The sequence below is a fragment of the Pipistrellus hanaki genome, assembly GCF_964339955.1.
Source record: "Pipistrellus hanaki genome assembly, chromosome: 2".
NCBI lineage: Eukaryota > Metazoa > Chordata > Mammalia > Chiroptera > Vespertilionidae > Pipistrellus > Pipistrellus hanaki.
Genome location: NC_140504.1, coordinates 132,366,317 through 132,387,631, shown reverse-complemented (window position 1 = coordinate 132,387,631; position 21,315 = coordinate 132,366,317). Strand labels below are relative to the sequence as shown.

Here is a 21,315-nt window from a genome sequence, read left to right as displayed (position 1 = left end):
ATGGTTGCTTTGATTTCAACTGCTATAGCTGTAGATCAAGAGGCATTTGTGTGCTGAGGGAGAGTCTTAATCCACATGATTTCTATTTCTCTCCCCTCTGGCTGTAGCAGGGGGTCAGTAAGGATTTGTAGAGGAGCTCAGACACAAGGCATCAGTAAAGGTTTTCTTATGGAAGTCCCTGTTTTGCAAAGATTTAAGGAGTAGCAATTAGAAGCACAACATTCTACACCATTAAAAAAATCATTGGTAAAATCTGTGCCCTTGAAACTGAAGTTTGAGGAACAGAAAAGAAAAAGAAACTCTAGAATTTGTATACTATTGATAGTTTTGAAACGACCCCACAACTGGACCAGTGTGGCACTCTGAAGCCAGAAAGGCGAGAAAGAGCCCACAGTGGCAGCCTGATGGAAGACAGTGCTGCCGCAGGGCCAGCGCAGGACATCACCCGCCCACCGCCAGGCGGAAGCTCCGCCAGCATCTGGACCAGCTGCTGCAGCTCTAAAACTAAATCACGACTCTCGCTGTGAGTACTTGAAATATGGCACAGATATTTAAACTCACATTACTTCCATGGGGGAGTTTAGTTTTCTAACTAATCCTTTTATCACTTGAATAAAATGAACTCCATATCCGTTAAAGATAAATGCCTGAAGTGGGGAACTTGCTAACGTGTGTAGCTGCAGCCCTAGTGGGTGCCCAGAACAGGCAGATGGGACCACATGCCCAGCACAAAATGTTGCCCAAAAAGGCCCCAATTCTATGAAGATGTGCCACTCCTTACAGGTATGAAACAAAACCCCAAGTAGCAGAATTTAGAAGTCCTTCCAGGAAGTGTAGCATATATTCATCTTTCGGTGTTACAAACTGGCTTATATTTTGAAATTAATTATACATCTCACAATTGTAGATTTATTTTAAGAATATTTTAACATTAATAAACCCCATGAAACCATCACACAAGCATAATATAGAACATTTCATCACTCCCAAAAGTTCCCTCATGCTATCTTCCAGCCAATTTTACTCCACTTTAAAATGCAGTCACTTTCTGACTTCTATCATAAATTTATTTTGCCTGTTCTTGTACTTCATTTAATCAAGGATGTTTTTGTGTGTGTGCATGTTTTTGTGAGTATGCATACACATATCTTTCACTGTTTCTGATATTCGTCCATATTGCTGTATTTATCAATATTTCTTCTTTTATTGTTGAATAGTATTTATTGTAGTTATATAACACAACCTGTTTACTCACTCTCTTATTGATGGTTACTGGGATATCCAGTTTTAGTCTGTTATGAATAAGGTTGCTATGGATTTTCATGAATTAATATTTATTTTTTTCTTCTTAAAAAACCTATTCCTTTGAATGAATTTCAAATTTACAAAAAGTTACAAAAATTAAAATAGCTCAGAACACTCATATTCCTTATCCAGATTTATCTATTATAAATATTTAACCTTTGCTTTATCATTTGTGTGTGTGTGCTTTCTCTTTTTGTATATGTATATGTATATGTATATGTATATGTATATGTATATGTATATGTATATGTGTTTTCCCCTGAACCATTTTAAGTCCTTTTACTCCAAATTATGGCCCTTTACTTCTAAAAGTTCAATGTGTATTTCTTAGAATATGGATATGGTCTAATATAACCACGTATATTTATCAATTTCAGTAATATAACATCAATATAATACTCTACCAATCATATTCCGATTTTGTCAGTTATTAATCCAATAATGTCCTAACAAAGTCTCTTACTCTCTCCTCCCTCAATACAAAATCCAGTTTAGGATTAGCTATTGCTTTTAATTGTCACCTCTCTTTAGCTTCCTTTAATCTAGAGTATTTCTAAAGCCTTTCTTTGCCTTTACGACATTGATACTTTTGATAAATACAGTACCCACCCTTTTTAAATATTCCTTATATAGGTTCTGATTAGATTGACAAATACAGTACCTGCCCTTTTTAAATGTGCCTTATATAGGCTCATGATTAGAATCACATTATGCCTTCTAGACCAGAATACTGCTTAAGAGATATATCCTTTTTAGAGGAGCTCATTTACAGAAATGAGATATCTATCTATGCCATATGATTTTAATTTGGACTGCCCAGTCAAGACATTTTTCATTTTGTTCACTGTAAAATTACTATTTTCTCTCTGTTGTAACTAATGGTTGGTCTATGGGGGGATAATTTAGGATTATGAAAATATCCTGTTTCTTACCAAAATTTCCTCCTAGATTTAACATCCATTGGTAATTCTTGTCCTACTTAATCCTTACTATGTTGCAAAATGATAATTTTCCACTTGTGTATTCCTACACATTTACCATTTGGCCCTTAGCATTCCACTGTATCAAGAGCTCTCTCTCTGCATTATTTATTTATTATAGATATTAAGTTATTAATTTCTAGTTCTTCAATTACTGTACTTAATTTGGTGCCTAAATTATTCCATGTTTAGGCAAAAGGATTATCCTCTAAATGGCTCTTGTGTTCATGTGACACATGCTCATAATTTTTCAATCATCTCCTTATTTTCTGGATTAACTAGATGTTTTAGGCTCATCTTATACTTAACCTGCTCCATCCATGAAACTGGATGTTTTTTGAGGAGCTCTGGTTTGTCAGTGAAGAATGATGTTAAAGATCAAGATCTAGCCCTGACTGGTTTGGCTCAGTGGATAGAGCGTCGGCCTACGGACTGAAAGGTCCCAGGTGGGATTATGGTCAAGGGCATGTACCTTGGTACCCAGTAGGAGGTGTGCAAGAGGCAGCTGATCAATGATTCTCTCTCATAGATGTTTCTAACTCTATCTCTTTCTCTTCCTCTCTGTAAAACAAAAAAAAATCAATAAAATATTTTAAAAAGATCAAGATCTAGGTAACAAAGTATCTTTGCTTCTTGCCCCTTTTAGTGGACAAAATTAAGAAATATATTATACAGATATACAATTATACAACTGTGTAGGGGTTCAGAATGAATGACCCCAAGATGTGGCTCTGTGGTATGTGGATTGAGCTAAAGGCTACTATGGGGTCAAGAGAAGCTTGGTTCAAACCCTCCCTCAACTACTAAGAAGAATTTAAATTTGGGGCATTGCCCATAAGAGATGATCAGAGATAAACTTACCAACATATCTCTATGGCAGGGAAAACCACTAATTATGGAACACCTCTCTTCTTATTGCCCTGGAAATGACCTTCCTCCCCACTAAAGCCCAAAACGCCTTACTTCATCCTTAGTTCAGAATGTCATACAAACTCATTTTTCTTTCTATCTCTGAACCTCTCATGTATATATAGGATTTTTGACTTTCTTATACATACATACATACATACATAAATAAATGTGTATTTAAATTTGGTAATTTTTTCTTGTTAATCTGTCAGATGCAGATTTAATTAGACCAGGCAAAAGAACCTGGAAGGTAGAGGAAAGTTTATTCCTCACCAATACCTGCAAATATATAAACAAATCCTATCTAATAAGGAGGGAATATGCTAATTGACTGCCCTGCCCTCAAAGATGGCAGCACCCACAGCCACAAGATGGTGGTGCCCAGTCCCCTCAGCCCCCCAGCTGTCCAGGGCTGGCCCGAGGCACAGGCAAGCCTCAGATGGCAGCTGCCCAGCTGACACCCAAGGCGCAGGCAAGCCTCAGATGGTGGCTGCCCAGCCGTCCAGAGCCACCAGGGTCACCCAAGGCTCAAGTAACCAGGGCCGGCCTAGGCTTGTGCTGCCAGCAGTGGCAGCAGCAGAGGTGTGATGGGGCATCTCCTTCCCCGATCGCCAGGTTGCTTCCCGCCCCTGAGAGCTCCCTGACTGTGAGAGGGGGCAGGCTGGGCTGAGGGACACCCCCCTACTCGAGTGCATGAATTTTCACGCACCAGACCTCTAGTGTACTTATATACATGAACTTATATACTTATATATGCATATACACACTATCTACATGTTTTAGATTTCATAAATTCACACCTGAGAACCCCAATTCTAATCCATCCCCTCAGATTCCTTTTTTGTCTTCTTCCATTACATATTTCTATGTCCCTTCTACCTTCCTGGGATCTGCAGTTACCAACAACATCAATACATTTGCTCAATCCTATAATATATTCTAAAATAGCTTCAGAATCACTTTTTCCATAATACTACAATAAAGACATTTCTAACATGAGCTCAGGGTTCATTTGTAATTTGTTCTTATCCTTCATCTTGCCATGACTGAGTATCCAAATATTTGTTCATCATTTACTTGGCTTCCTTCAGCCTTTCCTTCCTTCCTTAGCTCTTTTCGTATTGTTGCCCCCCACTCCAGTTTGGGTTATGGTTTCATCTGAAATGCAACTAGGTTCATTTGTTTTGTTTTCCTTTCAGTTTTTAATTTCCCTCTCGATCTTAGCAGTATAATTTAATCTCATATGTAAAACATAAACATACTTCCAGAGTAAGAATTATGAAAACAAAAACCTACTCTCAGAGAAGTGATACTCCCTTCACATTCCTTCCATCCAGTTTCCTGCAACCCCCAGATACCACCAATTCATGGTTATCTGTTTTCTCCTTCAGTGTTTCTTTTACAATGATAAGAAAATATGTGTGTGTTGCTTTCCCTTCTTTTTTATTTGAAAGATAGCATTCTATATAAAGTTGTCTGCTTTTTTTGTAACTTAATGGTTTCTTCTGAAATTATTTCATTTCAGTTCACAGAGATCTCTATTATTTTTTTTTATAGCTGCATAGAATTCATTCTGCACCTTTCCAAAGATTTTACAATTATGTCCCATGTTTGATTAATTTCCATTATTTTGTAATTCCAAATAATGTTGCAGGAAATAATCTTAAATAAAATTGTTTAATGAAACTCATTATTTACCTATGGTGTCACTTAAAATTTAATTTTAAATAACCCTATTTTGATTACGAAAGCCTGAATTTAATAACTTTAAGTAGAAATATCTAAATATAGTGGGTACCAACACTGATTACATTACTATTCTGAATGGGTCTATCTTAATGTAGCTATATTATAGAGCACATGTGTCAAACACAAGGCCCGCGGGCCAAATCCAGCCCGCCAGGCCTTGCAATGTGGCCTGCACCGCGCTGTCATCACTGCACTCCGCTGTCAGTTTATGACATTGTCAGTTTATGACTGTTCAGTAAACCATTCGGCCCGCGATTTAGGCTGGATTTTAGATTTTGGACCCTTCTCTGATTGAGTTCGACACCCCTATTATAGAGGAAAGAAGTGGGAAAGCATAGAAACAGGTGATTGAATAGGAGAATAATGATTCTACCATTAATTAGTAACAAAACATTGGCCAAGTCGCTTCACCTCCTGAACTCACCTCTCCCTATGACCTGTCTTCATCTGTAAATAAGGCCATTGGTCTGGATGTCAAAGTCCATTGCAGCCTGGAAATCTTCCTCTTTTGTTTGTCTCTTTATAGCTTCCCTTCTCATAGCTCTCCATTATTGCTTAAATAATCATCTTCTGGTATCTGTTTCACAGAAAAGAAACAAAGTAATGTGAGACTAGATACCAAGGAGTAAATAAAGAAAGTCAGTTGAATAGCTAAATGTTGGTAGCAATTTTCTTTTTAATCAGTGCTAGTTTTAGGCTTTAAAAATTGTCCCACACAACCAAAGATCATGAGTGCACAAGCAAGAATTATCAGACAGCCCTGGCTGGTGTGGCTCAGTTGGTTCGGTGTTGTCCCATGCACAGAATGGTTGTTGGTTCGATTCCAGGTTAGGGACACAGGCCCAGGTTGTAGGCTGGATCCCCAGTATGTGGCATGCAGGAGACAGCCAATCGGTGTTGTTCTTTCACATTGATGTTTCTCTTTCTTCCCTTCTCCCTCTCTCTTCATCCACTGAGTACCTGCTATGTGCTAGCATGGTACAGAGCCTGAGGATATAGCTACTGTAAAGACGCAAGTGTGCACATAACATTTTTAATCAGTATGATCTGCTTCATTAGTCTGGAGTAAAAGTCACATAACATTCCATATGACTTATTTTTCCCAACGAATTGCCCAATTAATTCCCTTATTAGGAAATCCAGAATTTTGCTCTTAGTGTTGCCTCTTTCACCTAGTTCACCAAAACTAATAGGAGCTAATCAGCTCAAAGAGGTTATTAGACTTGTTTGCAGTTAAAAGAGGGAATTGAGCCGAAACCGGTTTGGCTCAGTAGATAGAGCGTCGGCTTGGGGACTGAAGGGTCCTGGGTTTGATTCTGGTCAAGCGCATGTACTTTGGTTGCGGGCATATCCCCAGTAGGGGGTGTGCAAGAGGCAGCTGATCGATGACTCTCTCTTATCGATGTTTCTAACTCTCTATAAATGTTTCTTCCTCTCTGTAAAAAATCAATAAAATATATTAAAAAAAAAAAAAAAAAGAGAGAGAGAGAGAGAGAGGGAATTGAGATTTCTGAGTAGTTTGGTGACTGGAGTTTCAGCTAATAAAAATCTTTGGCTGCTAGCTGGTGTTGCCATTGGAAGTTGGCTCTGTCAGTCCCAAGCACCCGTGCTGCACCGCCCCAGTGCACCAGGAGCACAGGTTGTAGAATGGCGGAAGCATGGGCTCCCAAAGCTTCTCTACTCTGGGACACTGTCCCCCCAAAACACGGGTAGTTCCTAGGTGACCGAATTGGGGTGGATTTCATAACTTAGCCCTACCTGTGGCCATGAGGCTCTGCTGTTGGACTAGTTGATTAGCTCAGATTTCTATTCCTCCTGAAGAGTTTCTCTTTAGGACCCTGTGCTAGTGAGACAAGGACTATCTCAGTCATCAGAGCGGTTCTAATCATGGTGAACCTGGACAAGAAAGAGTCTGAGATCAATATCTCTTTCCTCTCAGAGGCTCTCCCAGACAAACTTTCCCTGTATAGGTTTGGGCTAATAGGAATTGTTTTTTTCAGGATGTCTTATTACATACTCTCCCTGGTGCACTGGGTACCTAACTCTTCTTCCATTTGTATCAGTAAGAGGAGCTTCTGGTATGTTCCTGGTGACTTATGTGTTTACTTTGTCAGAGCAATGACATGCCTCTCCAGACACGCTATTATACATTCATAGAATTATATATGAAACAGAAGTAGTACAAAGGGGGAAGTGATTAACTTGCCAGGAGGTGGGGGGTAGGTAGAAACAGTCAGAAAACACAGTTTGGAGTAGGAGACCATCAGTGCCTCCTATTAAAGGATGAACTGGGGTGGGAGAGAGGATGGTAGGGCAGGAAGAGATTGGTATTTTAGGGAGAAGGAATAGCACAGTCAAGGGAAGACAACAGAGGGCAACAGCAGTGTGCTTTTGTCTCCTGGGGCAGAGGTAGAAAACATCTATTGGAGGGGAGGAGTGCCAAGACAGGAATTCAAGGAGGTAGGCAGAGCTTATATCATAACTTTATGTAAGATGCTAAACATCCTGGAGTTGGTATGGTGATGAGGAACTAGTGAGGAATTTATTAATTTGCATATTATTACTTTCCTTAATAAGCACACACAACTTCTCTGCTCCTGTTCTCAGGTAAATATTATCATCCTTTCAGACATCCCACCAGGAAATCTCAGACTCCATTCAAAATGTTTCTTCCAAATAAATAACAATCTCACCCACCCCATCCATTTGAATCCAAAGTCCTTTCTTCTTGTTTGCTCCGTTTTGCCCTGACTCAGATGATCACAACCTCTTCCCTAGATTATTTCAAGAGTGTTCAAACTGTTCTCTGTGCTTGATGTTTCCTCCTTCCATCCATTCTACACACTGCCACTAACACGGTCTTCCTTAAATAGAAGCTGAGGTTACTACTCAACCCTGAACTTGAATTAAACATTAAATAATTAACTCCATTAAATATTGACCTCCATTAAACATTTCAACTGTTTGTTCCATTTCACACCCTTTCTTGAACTTCCATCCATACCACAGGAGAATTGAAGAATTCTCCAGAAGAAAGGGACTTTAGATATAATGAGAGCAAAGAACTTCTTTCCTCTATTTTTCAAAGTGTGGCCCAGATCACATTAGCTGCATAAAAATTACCCCAAGATGTAGTGGCTTAAAACAAGCATGTCAAACTCACAGCCCACAAATATTTTAAGGCCCAGCCAATATGTAAGAAACGTTTTAATAAAAATTTTATAACTTAATTTTTACAATATCCTGTTACACATTAATAACGAACTACGTTTGCTAATGACTGATGCCTGTAATCATTGCATTTCCCTTACCCACCTTATGCACAGGCGCACCATTTCTCTCCACTAATACTAGCAGCAAATATTTTAGCAGCTGATTGCCAAGTCATTAGTCTTGGACTGACTTGTTTGGTGTGCGAAACAAGAAATATTTCTCTTTTGGAGAACAAGAAAAAAAGGTTTATTTGCACAACGCTTATTGCTTTGTGCAGTTATTCAGTGTCTGGTAAGTTAATGTTCAAGAAAAAACATTAATTTTTATTAAAATGTTCTACCATTTTATGTTAACAATTACTCATTGATTTCAGCTCTTTGTATTCAGCATGTCTCTATCTAAATAAACCTACATTTCTATGAAAATTGAAGCCTTTTTTTTTTTTTTTTTTTTTTTTGCAGCCCATATAAACTGAAACCTTGTTTATTTGGCCCTTGTTAGTCCTTGAGTTTGACATGCTTGGCTTAAAATAATGATAAATATTTAATCTTCCACAGTTTCTGTGAGTCAGGAATTTAGGAGCATCTTAAATTCCTGACTCACAGCTCCAGCTCCAGCTGGCTCATGGCTGCTCCTGAGGCAGCAGTCTGAGGCTTGACTGGGGATGGAAGACCTGGTTCCAAGGCTGGCAAGCAGGTGCTGTCTCAAGGCTGGCAAGCAGGTGCTGTCCTCAATTCTCCTCCAGGCTGCTGGAGTGTTCTCTGTGGCAGCTGGCTTCCCCAAGGGTAAGGAAGCAAAAAGACCAAGGTGGAAGCCACAAGGCCTTTTATGATCTTGTCTCAGAAGACACATATTACTCTTTTGGTCACACAGACCAGCTCTGATGTGAGGGAGATTACACATGGACAGTGTTGGAGGCTGGCTAACACAACATCTCTTACGAGGTTTTTCTAGAGTTCCTAACTCCATATGACCTTCTCCTCCCTATTCTTAATAGGTCAAACTCTATAAAAGTCAGAGCTCCTGGAGATCTACTGATAAAATAATATTTTTCTTAATTATTCAGTATTATGAACTGTGAGCCAGAAAATTTGCTTTAAAAAAAATATATTTTATTGATTTTTTACAGAGAGGAAGGGAGAGGGATAGAAAGTTTGAAACATCGATGGGAGAGAAACATCGATCAGCTGCCTCCTGCACACCCCCTACTGGGGATGTGCCCACAACCAAGGTACATGCCCTTGACCAGAGAACCTGGGACCCTTCAGTCTACAGGCTGACGCTCTATCAACTGAGCCAAACCAGGTAAGGCCAGAAAAATTGCTTTGGTAACTATCAAAGGACAATGCTGAGAAAACTTGTTCTCTAAAAATGTAGGCTATCAGAACTTGGTTGTTTGGAACTCATATTAGGGTGACCAGAGCACTCCTTTCTTGCCTGGGAGATGTTAAACTACCCAAATCACGTTCCCTTAGAGAAGCAGCCTCAGTTTAGAGTGAGTGCATCGGTTCAGATAAGGACTCTAGGACACAATATTCTACATTAACCTTAAATTTATGTTTCCAAGGAAAAGAACCCCGAGTCTGCTTGTCATTCAGATCTGAGTCTCTTAAGTACAGTTTCACTCAGATCCTACTTAAACTCTCCCCTTCCCCTAATACTATAGTGACCCCCATTTCTTCCTTTTTTTGGAGACACACCACGTCTGCTGTGTAGTGTCCTTTGCTGCAAGTTAATATACCTAACTTTGTTGGGTTACAGGCTTGGCTCTGGAAATCTTTATCTGATGGGCTTTATGAACAGCTAAAATCATGTGAGCTCATATTTCCTAATTTCATTTTTTTTAGAATTACTCATGCTTCTTGATCAAGGGCACCTTTTGGAATATCTTGCCCAGTGAATCCTTATCTTTCCTCTGAACTACAGTCTACTGCCTAAATGTATCGTTCCTCTGAAATATAGTCTATTATCTATACAGACTACATTAAAAAATGTTCTTATTGATTTCAGAAAGAGAAAGAGAGAGTGGGAGAGAGTGATAGAAACATCAAAGATGAAAGAGAATCATTGCTCTGCTGTTTCCTGTACACGGGGATCGAACCATCAATGCATGTGCCCTGACCAGTATTCGAACGGTGACCTGTTTCGTGGGTTGATGCTCAACTGCTGAGCCACATAGGCCAGGCCAGACATTTTGGACTAACCTTGCATGTCATTCCTTCACTGCTACAAACTCTAAAATGATTCATTCAGTCACTTTCTCCAAGGTTCCTTATACTTTAACAATACTAAACAATTTATTACTCAACTAGTAATTTTCCCTTTTGTCCCTCTGAGCAACTTCATCTTGTTAAGTCACCGAAGGAGGAATGCATGAGGTCAGAAAGGTGAGGGATTACAAATTTCTTCAATCATTTGCACACTAGGTGGCTGATCCTGGATGGCTCCAGCACCCAGTGACAAGGACTCAGTGGCTTTTAAAGGACTTTTGGCAGGCTTTATTTCTGGGTGGAGAGTTCTTTATGCATACCAAAGGGGAGATAATGGAATGTGGTCACCACAAGTGAATGTGGTCTCAGCAAAGGGAATATCCATAGTGAAGTGACCCGAAAAGCCAATTCCCGGGTGAGGGATATCAATTCAATTGCTTGGCCAAACCTAACACTTCTCTGGTCTTTAAGATTCAGCTACAAAATCATCTTCTGTGTCAAGCCTTAATCAAAGGCTCTAGATTTAGAAAAACTAAGCATTTACTCTTTTGTGCCTTGCTGATACCTTTAATGTGGCACTTACCATACTGATAATTTCCCCCATGTTTTTCATCTTCACCACCTTTGCAAAATAGGGATTATAATCTGTTCATCCCTGTATTCACTGTGCCAGGTTTACCTAATCACAACTGTTAAGTGAGGTAATAAAATATATTCATGGCAAATGAAGAATTTAGTAGAAGCTCTACTTCATTGAAATTTGGCCTTTGAACACCCCTATACACACACAGATATACACTTAGATATATCCTTGTGATTCTTGTCATTTGTATTAGGCAACTACTCACTTGTACTGAAACCAGAGTTTTGTGGGCTATTTTAATGAGGGCTACTTCAACACACAGGCTACTTTAATATGCGTGCATATTATGTGCAAGGTTTTATGTACTCATTTTCTGAATGACACACTTGCTTTCCTCCAGTTTTCTCAACTGAAGAGAGGAACTCATCACGTGGCTGTACACATGCCAGTCTAAACGCTGGGAATCACGATCTCTGCATCTTTAGAGCCAAGGCAGGAGAAGAATGCTGTAATCTGGAATGCTCTTCAGGTCCTGGGAGTAAGGCCAGTTTAGCACAATGCACAATTGTTGTAATTTCTGAATGCCTCTTTGCAAAGAAGTGTTTCTCAAACTTTTTGTTTGATCAGACCCATCCACGTAAAGAAATGCATCTTTATATTCCTACTTGGGACACACAGATACAAGAGACTGGAATAGAAATTTCAAACAATTCCTTTACCCGTGGTGCATTCTGATATTTTTATATCCTGTTCGATCCTTCCCATTTCATTAAAACACGAAGTAGTGGTCTCGATCTGCCAAACTGATTTCACGGTCCCCTAGGAATTACACTCCACGGTTTGGAAAACACAGGCTTGGGAATAGGTTTTGAATTTGTAGTCATTCTTTCCCCATCTCCTTACATTTCGGAGTTCCCGACAGTTGTTTTGGGTACATGATGACCGAGCCCTCCGTTTAATGTAAATGCTCTGTGATGGGGCCAGTCCCTTCTCCCAGGGCTCCTTTAAGAGGGTGGTGACGGCCCCTCGCCGGGGGGGTGGAGTGGCAGATCCCACGAAATCCCCGGCGCAGGCCCGGCTCGCTTTTCCAGTTCTTGTGAAAGCCTGGGCGTGTGTGTATACGCGCGCGCGCGCGGAGGCGGGAGGAGGGGTGGAGCTGGAACTCGGAGCGGAGGAGTCCGGAGGCACCGCGGAAAGCTCGGAGGTTTCTCCACGCCCCGAGTTCCCCGCCGCTCCGCGGGGGTCCGCGCGTGCGCAGAGAGCGCCCGGGCCGGTTCCGGCCCCCGCCGCGCCTGCGCGCGCTCCCGCGGTGCCGAAGTCCGCGGTGGGCTCCCGCGCGCGGCGGCGGCGGCGGCGGCGGCGGCGGCGCGCGCCAGGGGGCGGTCCTGCGCGGGTGGCCCCGCCCTCCCTCCGCGCTCCTCCCCTCCCAGTCTCCCCCGCGCTGCCCGCACTCAGGCAATCACCGCCGCGTCCCCCGGCCTGGCTGCTGCTCGTCCCCGCGGAGCCATGGCGGCCTTCAGCAAGTACCTGACGGCGCGGAACTCCTCGCTGGCGGGGGCCGCGTTTCTGCTGCTCTGCCTGCTCCACAAGCGGCGCCGCGCCCTGCAAGGGTAAGGACGCCCGCGGCCGCGCCGCTTGCCCGGGACCGAGCGGACGCTCCCGCGCGTCTGTCCCGCCCCGCTCGGTGGCAGGCGGACCGGTCCCTTTGCCCCGCGGGGTCAAGGCGGGGGGGGGGGCGGGGGAGAGAGAAAGAGAGAGAGAGAGAGAGAGAGAGAGAGAGAGCGCGAGCGAGCGAGAGCGCCGGAGGCGGCCGCTGCCAGGTTCCAATGTCAGGGCGTCCGGCCGTGCCCGCGGAGCCGCGGCCTTTCTCCGGGCTCCCCGCGCCCCCGCCGGCCTGGTCCCTCCCTCTGCCCCCGGGAGCGTGTGTGCTCTGCGCCCGCTAGCGAACCAGAGTGCCTGTGCCCAGACTACCTCCTCTCTGTTACCAACTTTCTGGGCGTGTTCTGGTTCTGCCATCTCATCTCCTGCCACTCGGTGGATTTGCTTTGTACATTGTGTGTGTGTGTGTGTGTGTGTGTGTGTGTGTGTGTGTGGGATTGGACTTGCCAGGTTGGTGGAGGCTGTTCGCTCCGACGAGGTCGGGCACGATTCCTTAGTAGTTGCTGTTGAAAGTTGCGAGAATGGTGTCTGGGAACGATCGGGAACCACTGGGCAGAATTGCTTCCTAAGTGGTGTAACCTTGGAGCTGGCCAGGGAACGCCTGCCCTGGCAAAGCAAGGTTCCCTCCCTTGGCTCTGCAGGTGGGAAGTGTGTCTTAGGTGAGGATCAAGATTCTTTTTTTCTTTCCGAAACTGATTAGTGAGAAGGGAATGCAAAGGAAGAGCCTATAATTACCGCTTAAAGTTTAAATTACTGAATTATTTTAAAACTATTAAGAATGGTGTTGAGTCTGTCGTTTGTAGATGTTGTACTTCCAAAATCTCATGAATGCCTTTTTATTTTTTTATTTTATTTTATTTTTAAAAAATATATTGTATTGATTTTTTACAGAGAGGAGGAGAGAGGGATAGAGAGCTAGAAACGTCGATGAGAGAGAAACATAAACCAGCTGCCTCTTGCACACCCCCTATCAGGGATGTGCCCGCAACCAATGTACATGCCCTTGACCGGAATTGAACCTGGGACCTTTCAGTCCGCAGACCGACGCTCTACCACTGAGCCAAACCGGTTTGGGCATGAATGCCTTTTTAGCCGCTGTCTTTTGGCATCACGGTTTGAAGATTAGAAAAATTCTAACCCTAAATTGTACTGGCTTTTTTTGAGTATATCTGGTAAATAGGGCTAGTTAATGTTACTATCTGGTTCCTAAGGAACCGGTGGCTTCTCAGCTTTTTTTTTTGTTTGTGCAGTCAACAGTAGGTTTTCCTTAGAAGATATTTCTTAGAATCGTAGAGCCAGTTAAACCACTTTAAAACTTACAATATCACATTATTTCAAATATTAAGAAAACAACTAATTAATGTTCTGAGTTACTTTTTAGTTTTGTTAATGCAGTTTTTTAAATCCATTTAAGTTATATATGACTTTTTATTACAGAAATTTTCACACATTACATTTTTGAAAAGTAGATGCAGGGAGGTGCCCACAACCAAGGTACATGCTCTTGACCGGAATCAAACCCCGAACCTTTCAGTCTGCAGGCGGATGCTCTATCCACTGTGCCAAACCGGTTTCGGCTCTGGATCTATTTTTTATTTTATTTTAATTTTTATTGATTTCCGAGGGGAAAGGACAGGGAGAGATAGAAACATCAATGATGAGAGAGAATCATCTGCCTCTTTCACACCCCCTACTGGGAATAAAGGTCAACAACCCCAGCATGTGCCCTGACCAGGAATCTAACCACAACTCCTGGTTAATAAGTTGACGCTCAACTGCTGATTTAACACCAGCCTGGTTCTGGATCTGTTTTGTTAATCAGTTTATTTTGTCTCATCTGAGTGAGATCAATACTTGTCTTTCTCTGACTGGCTTATTTGGCTAAGTAGTAATACTTTACAGGTCCCCTCCATGCTGCCTCAAAGGGAAAGAGAACCTTTTTTCCCCTGCTGCATAGTATTCCATGGTATAAATGTACCATAGCTTTTTTATCCATCTACTGATGGGCACTTGGGCTGTCAGTATTTACCTATTGTAAATTGCTGTTATGAACATAGGAGTGCATACATTCTTTCTGATTGCTGTTTCTGGTTTCTTAGGCTATATTCCTAGAAGTGGGATCACTGGGTCAAATGGCAGTTCCTATTTAATTATTTGATGAAACTCCATACTGTTTTCTATGATGGTAGCCATTTTGACAGGAGTGAGGTAAAACCTCATTGTCATTTTAATTTGCATCCATTTGATGACTAGTGACTTTGAGCACTTTTACTTACGGTATATATAAAATATATGGGCACCACAGTGTAGCACACACCTATCATAAGTTAGAACAATTTATTCTTCCCAGAAAGTTCCCTTGTATACATTCCATGCTGTCACTGTACTAAGTTTTTTTTCTCAGTTTTGCCTAATTATACATCTTATTTTGTTCCTCATTTATGGGGAATAGTAGAATATTTTCACATGGATAAAGGAGACTATGTATTCAGTTCAAAGGCATTATCTGTTTTATTTATTATTTAAAAAAATGAATATATTTTATTGACTTTTTACAGAGAGGAAGGGAGAGGGATAGAAAGTTAGAAACATCCACGATGAGAGAGAAACATGGATCAGCTGCCTCCTGCACCACCCCCACTGAGGATGTGCCTGCAACCAAGGTACATGCTCTTGACCAGAATCGAACCTGGGACCTTCCAGTCCACAGGCCCTCGCTCTATCCACTGAGTCAAACCGGTTTTGGCAGACATTATTTGTTTTAGAATGTTACCTTACTCTGCTAGGTGCTAAGGGACAAAGAAAGGTAGGGGTGTGTGTGTGTGTGTGTGTGTGTGTGTGTGTGTTACACAAACATTAAAAAAAAGATATGACTTTTTTTTCTCAGGGAGCTTATATACTTGCTTGGGAGAAGAAACGTAAATGTAAATTAGGCAAAAATGTAAGGTGCTGACACAGTGCACTGCAGACAGATATTCCCTAGAATTCTGAGAAAGGAAGGATTAATGTGTTTGGGAAGTTAGGGGAGGTTTTATTTCTGAAGGATGTGTGCTCTGCCTAGTTTGGAGATAGGAATGCAGGAAATAAATTGAATGTTATAGCAGCCTACATCAGATTTTTGTTGTATGTTATGTTAGGAAGAAAAAAAGTTTTGTGGTGCCCTTTCGATCCATGTCCTATTTTTTAAGAAACACAAAGTGATTTTTTAAAAAATTTTTATTGAAACTTTGCTATGCTAAAATACAAAGTTCTTAGCATGAGAGAATGGTGTTCATGGTGTGGTACTTGATGACTTCTATCATATACCCAAATGGGATTGAAAATCTCTGAGTGCGACTCTTTCTGCCCAGCCTTCGCAGTGTGATAGTGATCACTGTTATCTCCAGGTCTCCTCCCCACCCTTTGACGTTTCTTTTCCTTTAAGACTCAGTTCAGTCAACACTTTCTCTTAGGTGTTTTCTATCTTTTCCTGATCTCCAAACTGATGTTACTGTCCTCAGCTCTCAGGATACTTCAAGCATTCCTCTACTCCAGTAGTTACCACTCTGTATTGTATTAGTTCATTTAAAGAAATATTTTTATTGATTTCAGAGAGGAAGGGAGAGGGAGAGGGACAGGAAGAGGGAGAGGGAGGGAGGGAGGGATGGAGGGAGGGAGGGAGGGAGGGAGAGAGAGAGAGAGAGAGAGAGAGAGAGAGAGAGAGAGAGAGAGAGAATTATAAATGATGATAGAAAATCATTGATTGGCTGCCTTCTGCATGCCCCTACTGGGGATCAGGCCCACAACCTGGGCATGTGCCCTTGACTGGAATTGAACCTGGGACCTTTCAATCCACAGGCTAACACTCTATCCATTAAGTCAAACCGGCTAGGGCTGTATTAGTTCATTTTATTGGCTTCTCCCTATATCACACTCTGAGTTTCTTGAGGGCATGGATTGAGTAATATTTAAATTCTTTGTTTGCACATGTTATGGGATAGGCAATAAGTGTTTATAGACTGGACCAATAATGTAGGATAGGTGAAGACCTTGTGAAGGTAATTGACAGGCAGTTGGAGCCCTGAGGCCAGTACAAACAGGAGTAGAGACATTATCTTCACAGAAGTGATTAAGAGTTGTGTACCTAGGGTAGTGTAATATGATCTGGTTAGTGGGAAAACAGTGGGCTAATTTTAGAAGGCAGGGACCAGTCTACATTGCCAAAGTATTTTTACAATCTTCAAAAACAAACCAAACAAACAAAAAGAACAAAGCAGTTCTTTTCCTTCTTACGAATGCTCATCAAAGTTCAGATTTCTTGTCCTGGATTTCAGTGTCTTCCTCCATCTGATCTCATCTTACCTGGCTAATCTTATCTGCCACTGCCTGCCAATGGGCAGTATCTGTTCCAAATAGGCCAGTTTCTGCAATGTTCTCCAAACAGGCCAGACTCATTCCTGGCTTTGTAGCTTTATGCGCCATGTTAGCCATACCTGGAATATCTCTCTCTGTATCCTTTGCTCTTCAACTCTTATCCTCAGGGCCACCCCTTCCATGAAGTATTATTTAACAACTCTTGATAATTTAAGTGATGATCACCCCCTTGTTAACCTTCTGAAGCATGAATTTAGCTACGTTTCTTGTTTTATTTGTTAACTAGTGACCCGGTGCATGGATTCGTGCACATTGAAACGAAATTAATTAGAAGAAATATTTTAATATTGCTATTTGTCCTTTATAATAGGTCAACCAAATTCACGATCAACAATGACATATGGAAACACGTGTGCAATTGGCACCAGTGAGAACTTTATATGTATCACACATGTGCAAGTCAACTTAGCCTTTTATATATGTAGAATAAACTTGCTTAATTAGACTTGCTTTCTGATTTAGCTAAACTTTTTCCAGCCCAGTGAAGTACCCCAACTTCTCTTTTAGGTAATTGTCAGCAACACATCAGTAAATATCAACAAGAAGCAGATTATTATTGTAGATCATGCAGGGAGGACAAAGAGAAAAATATTTATCTGGAGCAGTGTTTGACTGTATTCTGTGCATTGAGAAAACCTGCAGTCATTTTCAAGTTCCACCATTTCTTTCTTCTTTTCAGTTGAATAAAGTTTCTAAACTTTCTAAATCTTCGTTTTATGGTTAGTGAAAAGAAAATAGGATTCTACGGAGTCTCCTATCTACTTACTCCAGGACTTCTGTGAGGATCAAATGAGATGAGGCATGGGAAAACGCTTCACAACCATTTGGTTAAATTGTAAAATGTTTGACCTGGCTATAAAGCAAGTTGTGTCCTGGGCTGAAGAAACTCCAAGGAGGCTAGTCGATAGGGAGAGGAGGCCTGGTGTTGCTATGTGATGTCATTATCCAGCCCACAGCAACAGTTTCTGGGCTGAACTGGGTTGTGGGCCACATTTTGCACTATGAGGTCTTGGCAGTGTTGACTGCCATTTGGTGGGATATTGCTCTGGGGTGGTGATGGGGCCTGTGTCCCACTTTGGGGGAAGCTGAGTGTTGGTTTGTCGGCGCCAGGTCTGTGATGCCGTTTATTTTTAAATGGTTAGTGTGAGTCATGGTAGCTCCTGCATTAAGTGTCTGCCTCCTGATGGTTAGTGCACATCATAACTACTGGTTGGATGTACACTTAGCTATATATATATAAATTGCTTGACTGGGTGTCAGTTATCAAGGTGCAGCAAAGTCCACCAGCTTATGGGGTGATTCTTCATCCTTTTCAGAGCTCCATTCTATAGATGATGGGAACACAGTCTCCTCCTTCAAATATCTCAGAGGTGTTTCAGGGAGCTTGTGTTTCTCTTAGACATGCCTACTTCACTTCTGCTCCATTTACCTCTTATCTCTTGAGCCTATCTTTTTGAAATCTGCCTTCATTCCTTTATAGCATCAGCCACAAAGCAGATATTTGTAGTAGAATTTTATTGAAAATTTGGGAACAGTGGCAGGGATTTTATCGCCATAATGAACAGCTTAAAATGGAGATTTTTCTTTTATTTACAAGCTCTTTAGACATTCCCACTGTTGGAAATTTGTTCACTATTTTTCTCTAAGCCTCAGCCTTGTGGCCTGTTGCTGGGCCTTTTCTATACTCATTAGATGTTTTCTTATCTCTAATTTTTGCCCCTTGTACTTTTCTCCCCACTAACCTCACTACAACTTTCCTGAATACTTTCATCCTGAGATCTCCTTTCAAATCAAGCTCTGGAAGGGGCTGGTTTCACCTTTCTCAGTTTTACAGGCCCACTGAATGTTTTGCAAATGTAAGCATAAGTCCAGTAAGGGGCTGTAGCTGCATGAGGCCCTTAGGATGAACTGAATAGGTCTTTCAGGGGCAGTCCCTGGCCCCATTTGGGTCCTCAGAATAAAAAGGAGATGCTTAAGCAGCCTTAGGTGAAGCAGGCCTTAAAGGATTTGTCAGAAACCAGCTAATGGCAAGTATGATCCAGATGCAGACTTCTCAAACTGTGTCGCTGTGTATGATGGGGGAAGTAGGATTGTTTAATTAATCACACTTCTCAGTTTTGGACACATTAGCATCATTGGCCAGGCATTTTATTTTGGGGCTTTTGTACTTGCTGTTCCCCTGCCTGGAATACTCTTTGCCTAGATATCCACACTGCTTACTCCCTCCCTGTTTTCAATCTTTTATTAGACTTCTCACAGTGAGACCTTCCATTGCCACTCAGTTTAAAATAGCATCCTCTTCCACCTGCCTGGCTTTACTTTTCTCCTTAGCACTTCTCACTACCAAATGTGCCCAGGAACATCTCTCCACAGAAGCCTTTTGAATTGACAGAATCATTTACTCTTATAACTGGGTAGTATTTAAGTTACTTTTATGTGACATGGTTTCAGACCTCTATTTTTTCAGTTGCTGCTTCCTGAATATGATACTCTTTCTTTATTCTGAGTGAGTCTGACCCACAGAGTGGAACCTGCTTTGTAGATCCTAAGCTTTTGTTAGAATAGGGGAAGTTACATTCATTTTTATGACAAATAATATTCTTCAATCATATTTAGCTTACACAATTGCTTTCCCTTCCTTTACTCTCTTCAATTTATTTATTTATTCATTTACTTTTAAACTTAGATGCAGGTATTTACACTTCTCTTTGGGCACATCACTTCCTTCCTCTCACTTAAAAAAAAAATCTGACACACTTAATTAGTACTATTCCTTCTCTCTTTTCCCAATAAATTAAGTATAGAACAGAGTTTTTACACCACTGTAACTTGTCCATTAATTGATACTCTATGGGTATTATATTGTTTCTCAGCTTTAACAACTACCTTACACCTTTTCACACATTATATTTTGCTAATGACCTAACACTCTGACCATAGGCAAGGCATCCTATCTAATAAAAGAGTAATATGCAAATTAACCAACACTCTGCTACACCCACAAACCATGCCCACCAGCCAATCAGGAGCAATTATGCAAATTAACCCGGCCAAGATGGCTGTGGCCATGGAGAGAGCAGGAAGTAGCTTTGGGTTTCCCCGGCAACAGAAGAAGCCAAGCTTTCTGCATACCCTGGCAGGCCCAGGCCTCTGCTCAAGGCTACAAAGTTTCAGTGATAGAAAAAAAATCCCAAGAAAAATGGCGGCAGCCGCAGAGCTGGAGAGAGCAGGCTAGAGGCCGGCCTGCAAACCACCACAGGTCCCTCGCCCAGGCCGCCCCATGCCCCAAGAAACCCCCACCCTGATCCGGGACACCTTTCCGGGCAAATCAGCTGGCCCCCACCCATGTACCAGGCCTCTATCCTATATCTAGTAAAAAAGTAATATGTAGATTGACCATCACTCCAACACACAAGATCAAAATAGCTGCTCCCATGTGGTCAAAGATATTGCCCCCATGTGGACACAAGATGGCCAGCACAAGATAGCCAGCAGGGGAGGGAAGTTAGGAGGGACCAGGCCTGCAGGGGAGGGCAGTTAGAGGTGACCCGGCCAGCAGAGGAGGGAAGTTGGGGGCAAACAGGCTGGCAGGGGAGTGGTTAGGGGGTAATCAGGCTGGCAGGCAGAAGTGGTTAGGGGCAATTAGGAAGGCAGGCAGGTGAGCAGTTGGGAGTCAGCAGTCCTGGATTGTGAGGGATTCCAGATTGGAGAGGGTGCATGCTGGGCTGAGGGACACTTCCCTCTTCCCTGATCTATATTGGGCCAGTCAGAATCCTCCTTTGGGATATTTCTGATAGAGTCAATAGGGAAGGAAGGGCCTTTTTTACTCCTAGATTACCAAACTGTGAAGATGAAACCCTAGGGCTGAATGTGGCATTGATTTCTTTTACCCGGAAAAGGTGGAGAATCCCTATTGGTCAATCATCAAGTGCTTTGTAGCATAATAAACTAAGTTTACAGATTTTCATGATTACCTTCAGAGAAGAGAATGAGTTTGATCAGACATGACTTTGATGAGTTCATTTTTGCTCCTAGAATTTATCATTTTCTTCTAAGTACCTATGCCATGCTATCAATTTAGATAAGTAAGTTGTAATTTTTTTCTCAGATTAGCATAAAACTAATCCATGATCTGATGAATAAAATATAAGTTGTTTCAATAAAGTATAAGCTGGAATTATGAAGAAGGAAGACAGGCTCTTTGTAATTTTCTTTAGAATTATATATACCAAATTAAGTTTAACATAAACTGGGTACTGTATTTCTCTATTTTTTTAAAATTAATTTTATGAAA

The 21,315-nt window shown here is 41.7% G+C and overlaps 1 protein-coding gene and 1 pseudogene across 2 annotated transcripts in view; one reads left to right on the top strand and one right to left on the bottom strand.

Annotated features, from left to right (window-relative positions):
- Positions 1-12,527, bottom strand: part of LOC311617167 (protein BRICK1-like) — a 40,735-nt pseudogene extending 28,208 nt beyond the window's left edge. Inside the window, exon 1 of the transcript XR_014797035.1 lies at positions 12,477-12,527. The product of XR_014797035.1 is annotated as a protein BRICK1-like (transcript). The remainder of the gene's footprint in view (positions 1-12,476) is intronic.
- ABCD3 (ATP binding cassette subfamily D member 3) overlaps positions 12,328-21,315 on the top strand; it is a 74,428-nt gene continuing 65,440 nt past the window's right edge. Inside the window, exon 1 of the mRNA XM_084873418.1 lies at positions 12,328-12,559. Within this exon, the coding sequence (XP_084729544.1) occupies positions 12,456-12,559 (104 nt within the window). The 5' untranslated portion in view covers positions 12,328-12,455. The remainder of the gene's footprint in view (positions 12,560-21,315) is intronic.